Source organism: Papaver somniferum, unplaced genomic scaffold (genome assembly GCF_003573695.1).
Source record: "Papaver somniferum cultivar HN1 unplaced genomic scaffold, ASM357369v1 unplaced-scaffold_46, whole genome shotgun sequence".
NCBI lineage: Eukaryota > Viridiplantae > Streptophyta > Magnoliopsida > Ranunculales > Papaveraceae > Papaver > Papaver somniferum.
The window spans coordinates 1-20071 of NW_020647193.1; the positions used below are offsets into that span (position 1 = coordinate 1).

The 20071-nt window shown below is 36.9% G+C and overlaps 1 protein-coding gene, 1 long non-coding RNA gene and 1 pseudogene across 2 annotated transcripts; 2 read left to right on the forward strand and 1 right to left on the reverse strand.

The window, feature by feature from the left end:
* The first annotated feature begins 57 nt into the window (after positions 1-57).
* Positions 58-1575, forward strand: LOC113342702 (CASP-like protein 5C1). Its single transcript, XM_026587157.1, has 3 exons — positions 58-410; positions 820-952; positions 1026-1575. Exons 1-3 carry the CDS (start codon positions 304-306, stop codon positions 1197-1199), a joined length of 414 nt encoding a protein of 137 aa, XP_026442942.1. The 5' UTR covers positions 58-303; the 3' UTR covers positions 1200-1575.
* On the reverse strand, positions 734-4192 carry LOC113342703. Its single transcript, XR_003356787.1, has 4 exons — positions 3726-4192; positions 1586-3364; positions 1012-1141; positions 734-914 (listed from the first exon to the last, which is right to left on the reverse strand). It is a non-coding gene; the product is annotated as an uncharacterized LOC113342703 (long non-coding RNA).
* A 14007-nt stretch (positions 4193-18199) lies between these two features.
* On the forward strand, positions 18200-19849 carry LOC113342709 (annotated as a pseudogene).
* The last annotated feature ends 222 nt before the right edge of the window (positions 19850-20071 follow it).

Genomic DNA, 20071 nt, shown 5'->3' on the forward strand with positions numbered 1-20071 from the left:
GTTCTTTTTAAGTTTTGAGCATCTTCAGAGATATCTCTACTTTAGATTGCTGTTATAGGAAACTTTCTCAAAACAAATCAACTCTTCAAATAAATCTCGAATCACACCATAGAACTTCAGTAGCATATCGAACTTTCGAACTCCACTTTGTAATCAGAATATGAAATTACTCTAGAGTCTCTTCTTTTCAGGGATCAACCGGGCTAAACGCAAGAATATGGTGTGCGACAAAGAGAAAACCGAGGGGAGAAAAGAAGAAGAAAATTACTATCTTAATCCCGAGGCTAAAAGCAAGAATACGGTATGGACATAATTAGCTTAATCCCGAGGATTTTTCAGATGATCTTCAGTTGTTCCGCAATGACTGTCTTGGTCTCTGCGCAAGATGTTGACAAATACGTGGCTTTCAGGTTACCATCATAGCCTCTTCTTCTGTTTTCTTAAACAAGAAAATTACTTCAATTGAATGATATGTCTGATTGAATAGAGTCTGCATGCCTTTGTGAATTCTTAGTATACCAATCTTTATTTCAGTTCAATCCTACATATTGTTTGGTTATAAGACATGAGCTGTATTGTTAGTATTTCCAATTTCCATGATTCAATTCAAGCAAATAACTGTTATGTCCTATGAGATTATTGTGAATCCACAAAGTAATTTTCACTTGCAATATCAGCTATATTTACAATCTCTTCTTTCAATTTGTACAATCTCAAAAATTAGTGAGCATATAGCTTTTCATATGTGCCGAAATCCAATAGCTATAATTTTAGTGTGTTCATGTTTGCATTATGTAACCATGAAATTCAATGTGACAGCTTTTTGATGGTAATAATGAGCTTATTGACCCCCTGGAGTCTTATGTTGGCGATTGCACAAGTGTATGATCTTGCTGGATTCCAGCTTCTTCAACCTAGAATAATCAAGATAGGCATCATTATTGGAGACGCGGTGAGAAACTGAATTCTGTAAAATGGAAAAACTAATTGCACTAAGAATCGTTTACTTACTAAACTAATTGCAGGTTCTCTCTTTTCTCGCTCTAGCAGCCGCCTCCTCAGCTGCGGCCGTGATCAGCTTCTTACCAGACTTGAAGGGATCCAGCAGATATCAGCTCGCAGCCACATTGGCGTTTTTCACCTGGATCATGACGGCTTCTTCAGCTCTCCTAAACTTCTGGCTATATCACTCAGTTTGAATCATTCCTTGAAGCATGGTTGGGGAACAAACTTAAAACCAGAAAATAAAAAAAGATATCTTGAAGCATATCTTGAAACTCAATTTGAATCATATGTTGAAGCATGTTTAAAAATTTCTTGTCAGATGGTATGAGTCACCTCATGCGGTGATAACCATTGCTTAACTCATGTGCTGTGCTGTGACAGATGACATGAATTACCTCGAACAGTAATTATTATCTCTTGTCTCACAGGTTGTAGAGTTATCAGATGGTATGAATTACTTTAAAGGGGCAACAGTCATCTCTATCTCATATTTTGCACAGTTAATCAGATAATAGGAGCTGAAAAACAGTAATTGTCTCTTCACTAGGTAGTATGCATGAACACCCAGTACTGGAACTACCTCTTACCCACGATGTACTTCCACGGTTGCAATCATCTCTGAACAGATGGTATGAACTGCCACGCAGTAACCAACTCTTTTCCGACGATATGAACAACCTCGCACAGTTGAGCCGGCACGACCGCAGTTCATCGCGTCATGCACCACAAAAACAGCAATTAAGTTCACGCATACCAGCCGTGAGCCGTACCTCAAATCTTAAACACACACACATGATTGTGGAGTCAAGAGCAAACTACTGTGTAACTAAAATTATTCCACCAAACGTATCATGCTTATGAGCGCGCGTATGTGTAACTGAAAGTTTAGAAGCGGTGTACAAGTAGAGCAAGGTATCATTAAAGTACCAGAAAGAATAGAAGTGGTGTACAAGTAGTGCAAGGTATCAAATGGAGCAAGTGTACACAGTACTTAAATGTTGTAGCTGTACAACTGGTTAAACCAAAATACAAGGAGAGTTAAGCAGAAAAACTACTACAGCTAAGCAAAGCAAGAACACATTTGTACGAAAATGCTGATGAGTGTAAAGATCTTGATGGGGAGCTCAAGAGATTGAGAAAAGATGCTAAAGAAATGAACCAGAGAGATCTTACAGAATAATTTTCATAAAAAGAACTTCACATGTTATATATTTTTATTGCTTCTGCAGTCCTATATTTCGATACACAGCTACCATGGACATCTTATATGATCTTGTACAATAACTTTAAAGTTGAAAGGAACTATACAGGCACTTACTCCAACAAAAGTCATTGCAGATAATATCATTTTGCACCTATTACCACTAGTACAAACAACAGTTCCCAAGCAGACATTAAAACATCTTGCTACCACTATAGCTCACAACAACTCAAGTACATATATACTTCGATCAAACAACAGTAATTTGGATTAAACAGACTTCTCCCGTTGCACATAGCTAATTAATCAGCCAGACTTCTCGACAGACATCATAAATAAATTTCAGGATCCGCCAAAAGCAATTTAGAAGCCGTATTACCACAGTTACAAATGTAGATAACCGACGTATAGGCTAAATAGAAATGCTGTGTCAAGTCAACACTACACATAAAAATGAAACGCAGTATGGATATACGTACTGGCAGCAAGGCATTAGTATTATCCTACTATAATACTGTTATACCGTTCAAGCACATCACAGGCTAACCAAACGAAACCAACAACACCTCATGCTACAGCATTACATGAATTAAATGAGTAATACCAGACTACCGGTTATATTAGCACATAATTCCCAACTACACTAGTCCTTACAACAACCACCAAAAAATTGTCACACACATCAACCACTAAAGATCGCTAGTATACAGAAATCTACAATGTACTCTTTTACCATCAGTTTCGCAGTAAAAATAAAATTAGGCGAGAGTCTGTGTGACATGAATCTCAAACAAACTACTTTAAAAAGGAGCACGACATGGTAGAGAGGTTTCCACATGTTCAAGGCCATCTTATAGGGGGCACACAAAAATGCATTTATGCTTCACAACACCAACTAGAAATATACAATTTTCCATTGGGAAGTTTCCTATGGTAACCCAAAACCACAAATGAATTAAGCTAGATCCCAACCATCGCTTTACATGGTTAGCTGGCTATAACATAAAGCTAAGTCTTAATAATTAATTCCAAAAGAATCACTACATACAATCTACAGAGTGGAAAAAGAATAATTGAGAGAACCAAACCTGGTGTCAAGAAATTAGTTAAAACAATCCATATGAATGATAAGTTCATCCTCCCATTGTTGAAGAAGACCTGACAATGGAATCCAAAACTAGCATAAGAAATCAAAGGCCAAAAATCTAGTTCTCTTTTCAATTTTACTAATACCTAGAATAATTTGGATTGAATCAAAGATTGATACGACATCCAAGACACAAAAGTGGCACTAACTATCAAGCCAACAGTATACTTGAAAGTCTTTTAGCTTACCTTTCAAAACAGTTAATCAAACCAAGGTATATTTTTTAAGGACATTTAAAACAGTCCCCTATTAATACCCACACCATTACTAAGATATATAAAGACAACAATAAGAGATTTTACCCATTTTACTTTTCTTTCAGGCTTTTCATTAAACACTTAAGATGCAGAAACTTGTGCTGGAGAAGATCACCTTGTTTTGTAGATTTGGATCCATAGCTTTCTTGACCTGACCTGTCATGCACAATCCCAGATACTCACTGATTCAATTAGGCATCCATACCCATCATGCATCGACATAAAAACAACGGCAGTAATCCTTACATATCCTCACTGTTTTCTTCGCAGTTAAACCCTTGTCTCCATTTAAATGCGAACCCATCTAACCATACCTTAACCTCACTTTGAATCAAACAGAATTTCATTTTCCTTCTCTCTTATTTCACTGAAATTTATCTAGGAAGCAAACTCTTCTTCGAGTTCTTCCGTCAATTCTATGTTTAGTAAATAAGATTCCCAACCCTTGGTACGACGAGCCAATTGTCTAATTCAGTGTTGAAAACAGAAAAATCTTTTGGCAGAGAATTGAGAGCTTCAAATATCAGTAGTGGAGTTTCCTCTTCTTCTTTTTTGCGAACTAGAATTTTTTTTGTTGGTCGATGTTGACGAGCAACAGAGTTTTCGATGCGCTACAGAATTTTTATTTTGCTAGACTTTTTATTCTCATGTTGCGTACTTATTTTTCTTGCACCCCTCCGTTGAGATCTTCGCTCTGCCCCTAGTTCTTGTATGTCATTTGGTGCAATATCTCCAGATACAACACAATATGTTATTCAAAGCCAGCATGCGCCAAAGAGTAAGGAATTTTCCTTAACATGGCTATATGAACGAACACTTCCATGAGCTTCTCTTACGAAGCTCCCGCTTTTTAGTTCTCTCAAATTGTGTGCATGGACTGTTGGTCATATATAACGAATATATATGTAAGTTGAACAAATCAAATACGGAAGCGGGTTATTAGTTCGTACCTTGTAATCGCTCCAAATGAGGATGACGTCGAACCAACGGATCACTTGCGTTTCACGTTCTTGAACCTCCAAACTCGGCGGTGAGTAGGTGCCACAAAAATGAGCACAAATTATATTTCCACAAACTAAATACCGTATAGAACTTCTACTTCTTCTCCAAAGGACACAAAGGAATTTTAGGTGTTCTTCAACTAATGTTTGAATACTAGAAGACTTTGCTAGCTAACTTGAATGCTCACTTAGAACTATCTAGATAAACTCACTACTACTTCTAATTGTTGTTTCAACAAATGAAACTAGAAGCCTATTTATACTCAAACTTTAAGCATCCTCTCTTGGAAAGTGTCAAGGAAGAACCAACCAATTGGAGCAAGTACTAACAATTGTTAGCATGGAGATAAACACATGGAGTAAGTGATTAAACACTTGTTATCATCATGCAAACACATGGTGGCAAGAAACAAGACACATGTTTCACCATGGCTTGGTTAGTTGGAGAAGGATTTTTCCTTTGATAAAGTCAAGCATATGAATTTACTCATCCACCCAAGATGGACTTTGGGCATGCACATACACAATGGGTGCCCATATTTCCAACATCTCCCACTCACACATAGTGTGTGTAACGCCAGCATGCTTCCCAATCCAAGTCCTAAGAAAAAAATGTTCATAGTAAATAGTTTGTGTGACCGCCGAAATACCTTCGTTTTGGGAGCTCCATACTAGAACCTCATTACGAGTCAGCATGGAGACATCAACCCTTCACAAAGAATGTCCGTATCTCATTACCTCAGATAATTTGACTACACCTGACACAATACTCTTAATCCCTCTTGCAAGCAGTATTGCACCCATGTACATTTTATCAATTGTACTCATGATTTTCGACAGATGAAAAACGCTGGCCAGCTATGAGTCACAATTCATGGTGTATCATCGAATTTTCTTCCAATAAATTCATATCGTTCCAATTCAATTTAACAACTTTCCTAAACATGTATCATCATACGAGAAGTTGCATCGTATTAGAAAACATGCTAAAGTAGCATCATTAAGTATCCTCTTCATGACATAAACTCAAGTCAAAGGGGTAAATGAATTGGATATTAATCCAGTGGCTCACACAACAATGAAGCAGGGAATCATTCATCGCTCTCACAATCGGTCGACTTAGCACATACATCACAAAAATGTAAGCTATGGCGTTTCTCCCACTGAAATGGGCATGTCCAGCATAAAAAGCATACGCCATACAGATCTTAGTCTAGTCGCCATTTAAGCGCCTAACTTGACTTTCTGTTCCAACAGTCATTCACATAGCAAGTGTTCATAAAATCACCTCTGGCTGTATATCAGGCTTCATTAAATGGCGGTTACATTTAATGATCGATCTCTTTGTAAGATCTCATCTTAAACATATTAAGGCGACTTCTAGTTGTATAGAAAAGTTTGTCATTAAAAGCACGTGGTTTTCCGAAAAACATATATTCCGGAAAACGTCTCTTCTTCGTCTCATCTTGCTCGCTATTCTAAGCGCCAAGGCGAATCACCTGCGTGAATAGGCCGATTCTTGCCTGCTGACAACTTTAATATCCATGTACACATCAAAAGTATATGATTTCTATAAAAACATATTCATTTAAGAAAGCATTAATACTTATAATAATAATGTCATTATCACATGTTCTACATATCAAATCCTGTTTAATCCCATGTTCTCTATGTGAGATTGAAAAGCAATTTTCGGAATGGGCATAGTCAAAGGGTCAGCCAACATTCTATTTGTGGAGATATGTCTAAGAACAACTTTTCTTCGTGCAACCATATCGCGTATAAAGTGGAATCTCCTACCAATTTGTTTGGTTTTTCCATTGTATTTAGGAACTTTCACATATGCTAGAGATGATGTGCTATCACTGTGAAGCAACACCGCTTCTTTTGCGTGTTCCGAGACACCGAGTCTCTTAAGAAATCTCCTCAACCAGACAGCTTCTTGGACGGCTGCCGCAAGTGCAACATACTCTGATTCCATTGTAGATAGAGCAATACACTTTTGTTTCTGACTACACCAAGTGATTGCACCACCTCCAAGTTTAAAAACGTATCCTGAAGTGGATTTAAACTCATCTCTATCGTTGCTCCAATCGGCATCGCCAAATCCTCTGAGTCTAATGTCTTCACCATGGTAACAAATAGGGAGATTAGCAGTCCCTTTAAGATAACGAAATATCCTTTTAACTGCTTTCCAATGATCTGGTCCAAGGTTACTTTGGTAACGACTTACCATCCCTATTGCAAAACTGATGTCGGGTCTAGTACACAACATAGCGTACATAAGACTCCAAACCGCAGATGCATATGGTACATTTGACATGTATTTCTTTTCTTCTTCATTCTTAGGGCATTGGTCGTTACTTAGGACACATGCTTTGTCCATAGGAGTGTCAATGGGTTTGCAATCATGCATTCGAAAGCGCTCAAGTATCTTTTTTATATAACTCTCTTGAGACAAACTAAGAGTCTTTCTTGAGCGGTCTCGCGTGATCTGAACACCTAATACATAATTAGCTTCACCCATGTCCGTCATTTCAAAATTAGAGGACATACACTTCTTAGTGGCGACAATTCCTTCTAGATCATTACCCGCTAATAGAATGTCATCGACATATAAGGCTAGGATAAGAATGCTTTCCTGTGATCGTTTTATGTACACACAATGGTCTTCCTCAATCATTTCATGACCAGCAGAGGTGATAGATTGATGGAAACGCATATACCATTGTCTAGACGATTGTTTAAGGCCATAAATGGAACGTCTGAGACGGAAAACTTTGCGCTCTTGTCCTTTGACCTCAAAACACGTTGGTTGAGACATGTAAATCTCTTCGTCTAGTTCCCTGTTAAGGAATGCAGTTTTAACATCCATCTGGAACAATTCTAAATCCAAATATGCAACAATAGCAAGGACGAGGCGAATTGAGGCAAACCTTACCACAGGAGAGAAGGCTTCCTCATAGTCAATACACTCTTGTTGAGTATATACTTTTTCCACTAGAAGAGCTTTGTATTTTTCGATTGAACCATCCGCCTTGCGTTTAATTTTAAAGACCCATTTGTTTCCAATGGCCTTTCGCTCAGGTGGAAGATCAACCAACTCCAAAACGTCATTCTTATCCATTGATTTAATTTCCTCTTGCATTGCAAAAATCCATTTATTGCAATCAACTGAAGAGATGGCTTCCCTAAAAGAAGTAGGCTCATCTTCAATACTTGCAGCATACATTAATATTCCCCCTTCAATCTCAAAGTGACGACGGGGTACTTTTCCACGCTCACTTCTGTGTGGTTCCAAAACTCGTGTCTCTAGCGGTTCACTCCCACTAAGATGTAGACCACTCCCACTATCTTCAGCGATTATAGGTTGAGACACTAATTCTCTACCTTCGCTCGAAGATGGTAAGATATCTTCACTTTCTTCTATTTCAAAGAGTTCCAAGTTTTTGTTAATGTCACTGATTCGAGGAATATCATTTTCAATGAAAACAATATCTCTGGACTTTATCTCAGTCATCCCTCCACTTAGATGTTCACCATACATCACATATCCTTTTGAGAAATCAGAATATCTTATAAAGACAAGCTTTCTTTCTCTAGGACCTAGCTTTCCATAAACATGAGAAGCGTTGTAAACATAACCAGCTGAACCCCATGGGCGCAAATTACCTAAATTAGGTTTTTCGCCTTTCCAAAATTCATATGGCGTTGAAGAAACCAATTGAGTTGGGACACGGTTCAAAATGTAGGCCGCAGTCATAATAGCATCCCCCCAAAAAGATATTGGGAGGTTGGCTTGCGCCATCTGATAGGATCCGGAGATACCTATTTATATACACCGCAATTGCACGATGTTTAACTAGTAGAACAATGGCAAGTACAGGTCGTTACCACGTGGAGCGGTGGAAATACGTAATCAATATCTCTAATGGACTAACAAATAAAGATGTTTTTGGATTTTTGAAAGAAAAAGACAATGAGAAGAATAAACTCAAGTAACAAAACGAATCAAATGGGAGAGTGGGTAACCAGGGTTTAATGTATCCACCACTATTTCTATTCAAATACTGAAATGAAACATAATTCATGAATTATTTATTGTTCGTTTTATTGACATCACCTATTATATATATTAGAGTCGCAAATATCACTGGGACGCCCTAAGCATGGCACATCAAAAGACTAAACCAAAGCATGCACCATCAAATTGCATTAGTGAGAAATTTATACGAAACTAAATACAGGTTCCCAAATAATACCTGGCTATTCTAAGCATACCCCATCAAAGGGTTTAACCCAAGCATGAAATATCAAATAAGTAGACAAATATATTTTCGATCCTAACAATTATGCACAAAGGTTATACGAAACCGGTGAAGCAACAACTCATATTATCATTAAATCAATATATAAAATCATGGAATTATTTATTCAATTCAAAATGGTCTATTGCTATATAATCCAATCAATCAAAAATTGCCTAATACCCATGTAGTTTCAACCATAAAAACCCTAGTTACAAAATAATTAGCAAGCCATCGCTTTCTCAAAATCCATAAATAAGTATATTAGATATTCACTAGCTAATCGAAATGGAATTGGAAAAACGGAAGAACGCAAACCCTTCTCCGTCTCTCCTTCACGGCTCTGTAGACGCCTCCCTTCTATTCGTCTCCCAAAACCGGCCTCAGAACCCCCCCCCCCTTTTTCTTCTTCACAATACAAAAAATATATACCAAATAAAGGTGTATCGTCATTCTCTTAATTAGCCTTAATTGAAACTTGCATGGTGGTCATCAATGTGATCTCCGCATATATATATTCTTCTTCATTTTGCTTGCATGCATATTTGGTAGACTTAAAAAGAATCTCACTGGTGGGAAAGCAAAATCTTTTTAATTCATTTTTCTCCCTCCAACAAGATATTCACATGGATCCATTTATTTGTTCCAATATTCCACTACCTAACAGGCTTTCCTTTCCAACTTCCCAAAACTATGCATATATGCAACGACACATGGCATAGTAACCCCTATAATGTTTTCTGTTTGGATGAAAATCACACGACTATTCTTCTAGGCCCCACAAAACGATGATTCAGGGGAAAGCATGTGTGCGTGCTTGACCTCCTTGTTTTCAATTAGACCGTCCCCCTTGTGTATCATCCCTTCTCTGTCTGGCTTTGGTGTCTCGAGTAACCTTGCTGGATTTTTTTTTATGGCAAGCACTGCTTTAGCTTCACATTTCGCCATTTATTCTTGGATGATTGGATTTACTTCTACTTTCTACAAAAGCATTAAAATAGTATATTAGAAACAATATCGAATCCTAGCTAATATAAATATGGGTACAAAATGTAGCACATACGTGCTTATCACCATCATTGATCTAACCATATCTAATAATGTCCTATTCCTTCTCTCTGCAACACCATTTTGTTTGCGGAGTATTTGGAATAGTAAGCTGTCTAGTTATTCCCTTAGTCTCACAAAATTCCTTGAACATATCAGATAAATATTCGCGTCCACGGTCAGTACGGAGAGTCTTCAAACTCTTCCCAGTTTGATTCTCAACTTGTGCAACAAAGCGCTTGAAACAATCCAAGGCTTCGTAGCGGTGAGCAATCAATTATACATAACCAAATCGCGTATAATCATCAATAAATGTGAGAAAATAAGAATAACCATGTCTAGCTTTGACATTCATAGGTCCACAAATATCAGAATGTACCAGCTCAAGAGGTTGAGCAGCACGTTTGGCCTTACCAAAAGGTTTTCTACAAGATTTTCCTTCTAGACAAGGTTCACATATGGGTAAGGAAACTTTGGCGAGTGAGCCAAGATGGCCTTATCAAGCTAACCGAGTCATCCGATCTTGCCCGATATGTCCTAGTCTAGCATGCCAAGTCACACAATCAATAACACTACTACTACTAGCATCAGACACTAAAGTCTCAGAAGAAATAGAATTAAACAAGTCTAATTTAAATAAATTATTACATAAATAACCATGTCCAAACAAAGTACCATAAAAGAAGATGTCCAACCTACCGTCTTCTATTTTAAAAGAGTACCCTAAACTAAGAAGTGAAATAACTGAAAGTAGATTATGATGAATTCCAGGTACGTATAACACATCATGAAGTGTTAAAATGCGTCCAGAGCGCATAGAGAGATGGTACGTTCCAATTACCATAGCATCCTCACATGTGACATTGCCCATATAGACTCTATATGTACCACGTGAAATACGTCGATAATCTACGAACCCCGCTTGATCTCGAGCTACATGTTTTGTTGCTCCCGTATCTACAATCCATTCAGGGAGATAGTGAGCAATCATTATATGTGAACACACAGATGTGTAAACAGGGTTAAATGAACAAAGTACCTTTTTCGGCTCAGTTCACTCACGGCCAAAATGTCCTTTGTTTCCATAGTTATAGCATTTCATCTTAGATTTGTCTCTTTTACCAGCACGCTTGCCACGAAGGCGCTTAGCTGGTTTTTCTGCCTTTCCAACATCTCTTTGGATATTGTTATTTCCCTTCCCTTGTGGTTTGCGCTCACCTTGAGCATACAAGGTAGCCACACGTGTCTCTTCTTGGCGCTCAGCTTCAAGCTCAACGTGTCGAGAGATGTCAGAAAAATTCTTGATGCTTTCATTATGAGTAAGAATTTGCTTCATATGCACCCAAGAATCAGACAATGACCTTATCACAACTAAAACTTGTTGTTCATCACTTAGAACATTCCCAACAGATTTCAACTCACGAATCATTGACAACATCCTTCTTAGATGTTCTGTCATTGAATGCTTGGGATCCTTTCGGTAGACCTCAAATTTCAGCACTAAGCCGCGAAGTCTAGTGGTGGACGTACCACCAAAGTCAAATTTTAGTTGGTCCCACATTTGCTTGGCAGTAGGAAAATCCTCATATTCTCCAATAAGATCATTGTGCATGCTACTCAACATAGTGTGGCGTGCACTACGATCTTTCTTAACCCAAGTTTCATAGGCTTCAAGTTCCGATACTTGTTGCCTCCTTCATCCAACAAGTATCGGTTTTTCTATGCCACACATCATAGTTCTTCCCATCAAGTTTGTCACCCTTATTGAGATCAGCAATCACATTGTTTCTAGCCATTTCTACACGTTTGTTGCACAAAGTTGGACATTATTATTATGTGTACACTCACTATATTGTCTCAAAATCTAATTGATAAAATCATATCTACACACAAATTCGAGATCGAAAATTTCGCTAGGCTCATAATCATCACCCAAATATGCATTTTAATATAACCTCTATCAATTAATTTGGACTAATAAATATTGGTAAAGCACATAACTTAAGCCAATAAAACCACTTAAAATCAACCAACATATGATGATTAGTTATCTATCAACAGAGATAAATAAGCTACAAAGTACATCATGTGGAAAACGGACGCGAAATCAGGAGTTTCTTGCTGCTAATTTTCAAAATATCTCGCTCACGAATTATTTTCAACTAACGAAAATAAAGCAAAAATATACACTGTTTCGGAAACATATATTATTGAAATTATTTTCAACTAATGAAAATAAATCAAGTAAATTCTTTTTCAACTAATGAAAAATAAAATAAAAATATGCCCCATTTCAGAAGGAAAAAAAAATCCACTTTTAGATTTTTCTAAAATTCTGAAAATACACAGAGTAATATATATTTTCGCAAACACATACACTAAGTATTTTTGTTGAGCAAGACACTAATGATATTAAATTAAACAACATGATTCAACAAATTAATCATATTTAAAAAAAAAATAATATCATGCATGTTGTATTTATATGAAATTAATTAAATCAACCACAAAGGTGATGATTCCACGTAATTAATTTAAGGTCGTAGTCCTTTCGGGCAGAGGCCGTTTAGTCTATGATCCAATGGATGGTCGGTGTGAGGCCAGAAATTGGAACACATTGAACCACAAAGGTGATGGCTTCATATAATTAATTTTAGGTCATAGTCCTTTCAGGGAATGGCCGTTTAGTCCATGGTTCAAAAAATAACGAAAACGCATAAAAGGCTCTGATGCCAATGTTGGTCATATATAACGAATATATATGTAAGTTGAACAAATCAAATGTGGAAGCGGGTTATTAGTTCGTACCTTGTAATCGCTCTAAATGAGGATGACGTCGAACCAACAGATCACTTGCGTTTCACGTTCTTGAACCTCCAAACTCGGCGGTGAGTAGGTGCCACAAAAATGAGCACAAACTATATTTCCACAAACTAAATACCGTATAGAACTTATACTTCTTCTCCAAAGGACACAAAGGAATTTTAGGTGTTCTTCAACTAATGTTTGAATACTAGAAGACTTTGCTAGCTAACTTGAATGCTCACTTAGAACTATCTAAATAAATCTCCATACTTGGTTTATCTCTTGCTAAACTCACTACTACTTCTAATTGTTGTTTTAACAAATGAAACTAGAAGCCTATTTATACTTAAACTTCAAGCATCCTCTCTTGGCAAGTGTCAAGGAAGAACCAAACACTTGGAGCAAGTACTAACACTTGTTAGCATGGAGATAAACACATAGAGTAAGTGATTAAACACTTGTTATCATCATACAAACACATGGTGGCAAGAAACAAGACACATATTTCACCATGACTTGGTTAGTTGGAGAAGGATTTTTCCTTTGATAAAGTCAAGCATATGACTTTACTCATCCATCCAAGATGGACTTTGGGCATGCACATACACAATGGGTGCCCATATTTCCAAGATGGACAATCGGTATTTTCCCCCACAAACTTTAGACTAAAATACACACGCAGAAGACCCAACAACGCATCAAGAGAGGAAATTAACTATTCCATATATTTCCCATGACAAGTGAAGTATATGGTGTAAAATGTAAATCATTAAAACGATCTTTTTGGCATAAACCTTTGGCATGATCTTTTTTTTTATCGGAAAAGAGAAATACTATTAGAAAAAAGAAGAATGTACAGAGGTACTAGTTGTAGCAATTACAAAGAAGAAAAAAAAGCAATCAATAAAAAACAGTTTCCCAGTTGATCACTGTATGAGAGAAATTAGTATGTGCTCTTTTCCCCGCTGCAGCTGTCCAAAAAAGGGCTAGGACTTTGGCATTGTCACACAGTTCCGAATCAGTCTTGATTCTATATTTAGCATTGAATGTACGATTGTTTCAATGTTTCTACGACTTTCATGATCCGAATAGCAAAATATTTAGTCATAATCCGGATAGCAAAATAATTTTTGTTACCAAGACGACCATATTTTGCTATCGTTTTGGTGTGGATCTTACGGATGGATTTTGAATCAGCAAAGTGTCTTTACAAATACAAACTTTAAAAGGATGGAAAAGAGCAATCAACAAAAGTTGAATGAAAACAGGATCAACGAACCCAGTGCGTAGCCCAAATACTGTCTCGTCCACTTTCTAGGTATGCCTTAGTGTTTGGGTCGCAAGTTTGTCCAAATTAGTGTTTGGGTTGTTGATCCGCTAGTCAACAAGGTCAACTAGCGGTTTTGGTCAAACTGTTAGTTACAGTAACCATCTACGGTTAAGCCTCTCTTGAGCATTTCTCCGAACACTCAGCAAGCAAGTCAATTCTTCCCTCATACTAATCATATCCATTCTTTCCTGATAATCATAAATTATAAACACATCTAAACATTATATATCATGACTCATGAGTTCTGGAATGTGAGCAACAAATCTTCTCCATATAAAGACAACATCGACATGTAAGCTCATCGAGAAAAACGTCCATAGTATTCTCATCAAATATTGGTATTCTCAGTTTGTGTTAAAAGCCAGACACAAAGATGCCTGCTAGTGCTAATTAAGTTAACTAAATTAATACAGTTTATCAAATGCCTTCAAAACAAATTGAAATAAACTACTTATTGGCCATGCCTCCTTTGATGATTCCAGCAGAAGAATCATGGTATTTAACTGCTGTCTTCTGACATTAAACCAGTCTGATTAAAGACCTGTAAGCCATCCAACTGCTTGAGCACAAACGAAACAACAACTTTGGGCGTAATTGAGAAAATGACATGAAACTTGTGGGAGCTAAAGAGTACCGATGATGTACTACCTGCACCAAAAGGATTTGAGTGGCCATCGCTATCATCGATCAACTCCTAGTGAAAGAACTCTGATCCGCTTAATTGGAAATTGGGTGAATATAAAGACTTCAACTGACGTGAAATTCTTAACTGTATGACCAGAAAACGTGGTTGACTAACGAGTCAACGACCCAAACACTAATTTGGACAAACTTAGGACCCAAACACTAAGGCATACCAAAATCTAGGACCCAAACACTAATTAACTTCTTTTTTTTTGATACGCGAAAGCCGGACCCAGGTCCTTACCCGAACCCAGCCAGTTGGACTGGCCCCATTGCCAAACCCAACACCGTTCAACCCACTAATCTATTACAAACCTTTATGACGGCGGGGATTGAACCCAAGTACTTTTTTATTGTCCCGAGACATTGAAAGGCAATCTAGGGGTACCGTTACCTATGACGAGCAAAAAAAATAAAGAGAGAATTTTCCCCTGACATAAAAGTCAAAGAAAGTTTAACATGGATACAATTAATATTACGGCTAACAAACAGGCACGGGTTAAGCCCTAGTAAGTGTACATAAGTTAGTTTAATTTAAGCAAATACTTTTTAAAAAAAAACGTTTACCTAGCCAATAAAGTGTGAAAGTTTTACTCGATGTTCAATTTACTGTTGATACAACTATTGATTCTTTACCAACCTTTTTTTTTCCTGATGTTCAAAACTAATATATTTCGTCTTCAGTTCATCCGAACGAGAAAGTCATGTGTAACTCTAGTAATATTTGAACCCGTGATGTTCGAATTTGATATATTTCATCTTCAGTTCATCCGAACGAGAAACTCATGTCTAACTCTAGTAATCTTTGGACCTGTGATATTCAAAACTGATATATTTCATTTTCAGTTAATCCGAACGAGAAACCCAGGTGTAACTCTAGTAATCTTTGAACTTGTGATATTAGAAACTGATATATTTCGTTTTCAGTTCATCTAAACGAGAAACTCAGATGTAACTCTAGTAATCTTTGAACCTGTGATGTTCAAAACTGATATATTTCGTCTTCAGTTCATCCGAACGAGAAACTCAGGTCTAACTCTAGTAATCTTTGAACCTGTGATGTTCGAAACTGATATATTTCGTCTTCAGTTTATCTGAATGAGAAACCCACGTCTAACTCTAGTAATCTTTGAACTTGTGATATTCAGAACTGATATATTTCGTCTTCAGTTTATCCGTACGAGAAACCCAGGTGTAACTCCAGTAATCTTTGAACCTGTGTTGTTCGAAACTTATATATTTCGTTTTCAGTTCATCCGAACGAGAAACCCAGGTGTAACTCTAGGAATCTTTGAACCTGTGATATTCAAAACTGATATATTTCGTCTCCGGTTCATCCGAACGAGAAACCCAGGTGTAACTCTAGTAATATTTGAACCTGTGATGTTCGAATTTGATATATTTCATCTTCAGTTCATCCGAACGACAAACTAAGGTCTAACTCTAGTAATCTCTGAACCTGTGATATTCAAAACTGATATATTTCGCTTCAGTTAATCCGAACGAGAAACCTAGGTGTAAATCTAGTAATCTTTGAACCTGTGATGTTCGAAACTGATATATGTCGTTTTCAGTTCATCTAAACGAGAAATTCAGGTGTAACTCTAGTAATATTTGAACTTGTGATGTTCAAAACTGATATATTTCGTCTTCAGTTCATCCGAACGAGAAACTCAGGTATAACTCTAGTAATATTTGAACCTGTGATGTTCGAAACTGATATATTTCGTCTCCGGTTTATCCGAACGAGAAACCTACGTCTAACTCTAGTAATCTTTGAACTTGTGATATTCAGAACTGATATATTTCGTCTTCAGTTTATCCGAACGAGAAACCCAGGTGTAACTCTAGTATCTTTGAACCTGTGATGTTAGAAACTTATATATTTCGTTTTCAGTTCATCCAAACAAGAAACCCAGGTGTAACTCTAGTAATCTTTGAACCTGTGATATTCAAAACTGATATATTTCGTCTTCAGTTAATCTGAACGAGAAACCCAGGTGTAACTCTAGTAATCTTTGAACCCGTGATGTACGAATTTGATATATTTCGTCTTCAGTTCATCCGAACGAGAAACTCAGGTCTCACTCTAGTAATCTTTGTACCTTGGATGTTCAAACCTGATAAATTTTATCTTCTGTTCACCCGAATGAGAAACTTAGGTCTAAGTCTAGTAATCTTTGAACCTTAGATGTTCGAATCTGATATATTTCGTCTCCAGTTCATCCGAACGAGAAACTAAGGTCTAACTCTCGTAATCTGATATATTTCGTCTTTAGTTCATCCGAACGAGAAACTTAGGTCTAACTCTAGCAATCTTTGAACCTGTGATGTTCGAATATAATATATTTCGTTTTTAGTTCATCCGAACGAGAAACTCAGGTCAAACTATAAAAATCTTTGAACCTGTGATGTTCGTAATATTTCGTCTTCAGTTCATCCAAACGAGAAACTCAGATCTAACTCTAGCAATCTTTGAACCCGTGGTGTTCAAATATGATATATTTCGTTTTCAGTTCACTCGAACGAGAAACTCAGGACTAACTCTAGCAATCTTTGAACCTGTGAGTTCGGCAATACCCCTTTTTGTTGTTGGATCTTCCTTATTGTTGTTTGGTTTAGGAGTTGTGCACTCCTTTTGTTGTGTTTGCTTATCTCTGTTTAGGATTTAACCTTCCATCTCGTCCCTTTAGGATAGGGATGTCACTGGGTCTGGGTCCTCTCGGGTGTCACTAGACCCGGACCCAGACCCGTATATATTCGGGTCCAATCGGGTAATTACCCGCCGGATCCTAAGTTGTTAATGGGTCCAATTTTAGGACCGAAAACCGTACCCAAATCTAACAGGTCCATTTACGGTTCCGAGTAATGGGTACCCATTGACAACCCTAGTTTCACGTTTCCTACCTTTTATATATATATATATATATATTTTCCTTTTTGGATAAATGAAATTAACCTTTACCTTAAAAAAAAAAAGGAAAAAAGAAAGAAAAAGGATAAAAAAAAATGTAGTAGTGAATTTGTTGTAAGTTTGAGCTTCCAGGCTAACCCACTCATCTTGAGGGGGCGTATGGTAATGGAAGTAGCACTCCGGCTCCAAAACATGAGCGCCATAGAAAGCATGCCCCTTAATGGGGTTTTTAAGGTCACACAAACCGAACTTTAAACCCACAACGAGTATATAAAGAAGAAACCCTAACCTAATTCTCTTCATTCTCACTTTTCTTCTTCCTCAGCGGCCGCACCAAAGAAGCGAAAATATTGTCTCTCTCTTCAATCTCCCTTCTTCCTCTTCCTTTCTGGTTTGTTTCAGCGATAATCTTCCTTTAGTATGCTGTTGCAGTGATGATTTCACTACTAATTTGATTTTGATTTTTGATTTACGTTTTTACAGCGTTTCCACAAGTCATTTATGATCAAGAAGAAGCTAGAAGATGAGACAAAACTGACCTATCCCTAATTGGATCCGTATGAGAACTGATAACATCATCAGGTTTGTGTTTCTTTCATCTTTTTCTTCAGATCTCTTCTTCTGTGAATCTGTTCTTCTTCTATAGCTCTGTTATTCTTCTTCAGATGATTGGTATTTTTCTGATTTGTTTGTTTATTTTTGTAGGTAAAATGCTAAGCGCAGGCACTGGCGCAGAACCAAGCTAGGATTTTAAGGTAGAAGCAGTTCTATACTTGGCCTCGTGTGGTGGGGTTATAGATGATGTTTTATTTTACTTTAAGATTCAGGTTTTTTTTTTTTTGATGGAAGATGGATTAAATTATTGTACTTGGGGTTCTTTTTTTTTAGGATTAAGTTTACTTTATTTTGAATCTGTGTTCCATAAAAAGATGGATTTTTAGTTGCAAATTTATGTTTTGGTACATGGGGTTTATCTTTAATCTAAGACTTTGAGATGTTATTTCTAAAATTTTCCTTTATTATGCATTTAAAATGCCATTTTATATAATGTATGCTCAGTATCTTAGTTTTATATCTTGCAAGTGGTTTTCTAGGCTTGTGAACTTATTTTTTCAGATTTGTAAATTGTCTTATATGTTTAAGGTGCAGTATGGTTTTGGTCGGGAGTAGGGCTTGTGATACAAGGTAATTTTTGATATATTTATGGGGATTACTGTACAAGCAATCCAAGAACGAATGGTTGTGTACAGGTATAATATGAACTACTCAGGTATAATACATATAGTAAGGTTGACTTGGGTGTTTGAGTTGATACCAAAAGCACTATCTAATTTGTTGCAGATGACACAAGTAATATACCTGGCCAAATGCCACTGCGCAACCTGATCCCGCAGCTGTGGATGACATATCAATTTTCAGTATATTCAATGGCGTAGGCATGGAGTTGCTGCTAAGTGCAGGTATATCTGTTATGTTTCTATCATTCTAATTTTTTTGTTTTTTTTTTGGTAATCCGTACTGCACTTTATATTATTGTTCTAAGTTTATTGTCTTATTGTTCAGGTGGAAGTGGAAGTCCTGGTTCAACCGATATAGAGGTATCAAAATCTCTATTCACACATGGTTGAATTGCTTAAGTTCAAATGTTGTGTTGTTATTGTTTTGAATTCACTTTTTGTTTATTTTTGCAGGTGGATTCAAGGTGAGCATAGAACTGGCAATGGACGTAGCTATGGACCTCCATCCAAATGAAAACCAACGAGTTTGATCAAGGATTGTAATTGATGAAGTTTGGGGATTATCTGCTAAGGCTTTTATAGATTCACTGTAGTAAGTTTTGGGTCCTTACAGTGAAGTTACAGTTGTTCTTCCAAATGAAGTCAAATAATTCTTTGTTTTTATTCTGTTTTCCCTGAATTGTAAATTGTGCATCTAAAAGAACAAATTGCAATTATGTTTCAGGTTTAAATTTATTGTATGGCAAGCCTGTAAGTCCAGTCCAGATCCATGATGGCAGGCCTGTAAACTGAGATTCCAGGTCCATGACAATGACCTGGGCTGTCAAAAAAAATTTATTTGTAGTTTGAAGTTTTTTCACGGTTTTAACTGTAATAACAATAGTGAGTAAAAGCAACACGTGTCTTCATCCCAGAGTTGTTGCAAATAAGCGTAACAATTTAACCGTTACAGTAGTCGTAACCGGAGAACAGCACGTGTCACACGTTTATTTTTTTGCTAATATTGAGTAACAATTATAATTGTTAGAATAACTGTGGCAAGTTTAACACGTGTCACATCCATAAAATTAGTTCAATTGTGACAATTACTCGCAATCTGCTCAGGGGCATGCCCATGACCTAACCTATCAGGTCG

Coding starts and splice junctions, on each gene's coding strand:
- LOC113342702 (XM_026587157.1), top strand. CDS start 304: ATGGACATAATTAGCTTAATCCCGAGGATTTTTCAGATGATCTTCAGT. Junction 411..819: donor GACAAATACGTGGCTTTCAG/GTTACCATCATA, acceptor TCAATGTGACAG/CTTTTTGATGGTAATAATGA. Junction 953..1,025: donor GCATCATTATTGGAGACGCG/GTGAGAAACTGA, acceptor AACTAATTGCAG/GTTCTCTCTTTTCTCGCTCT.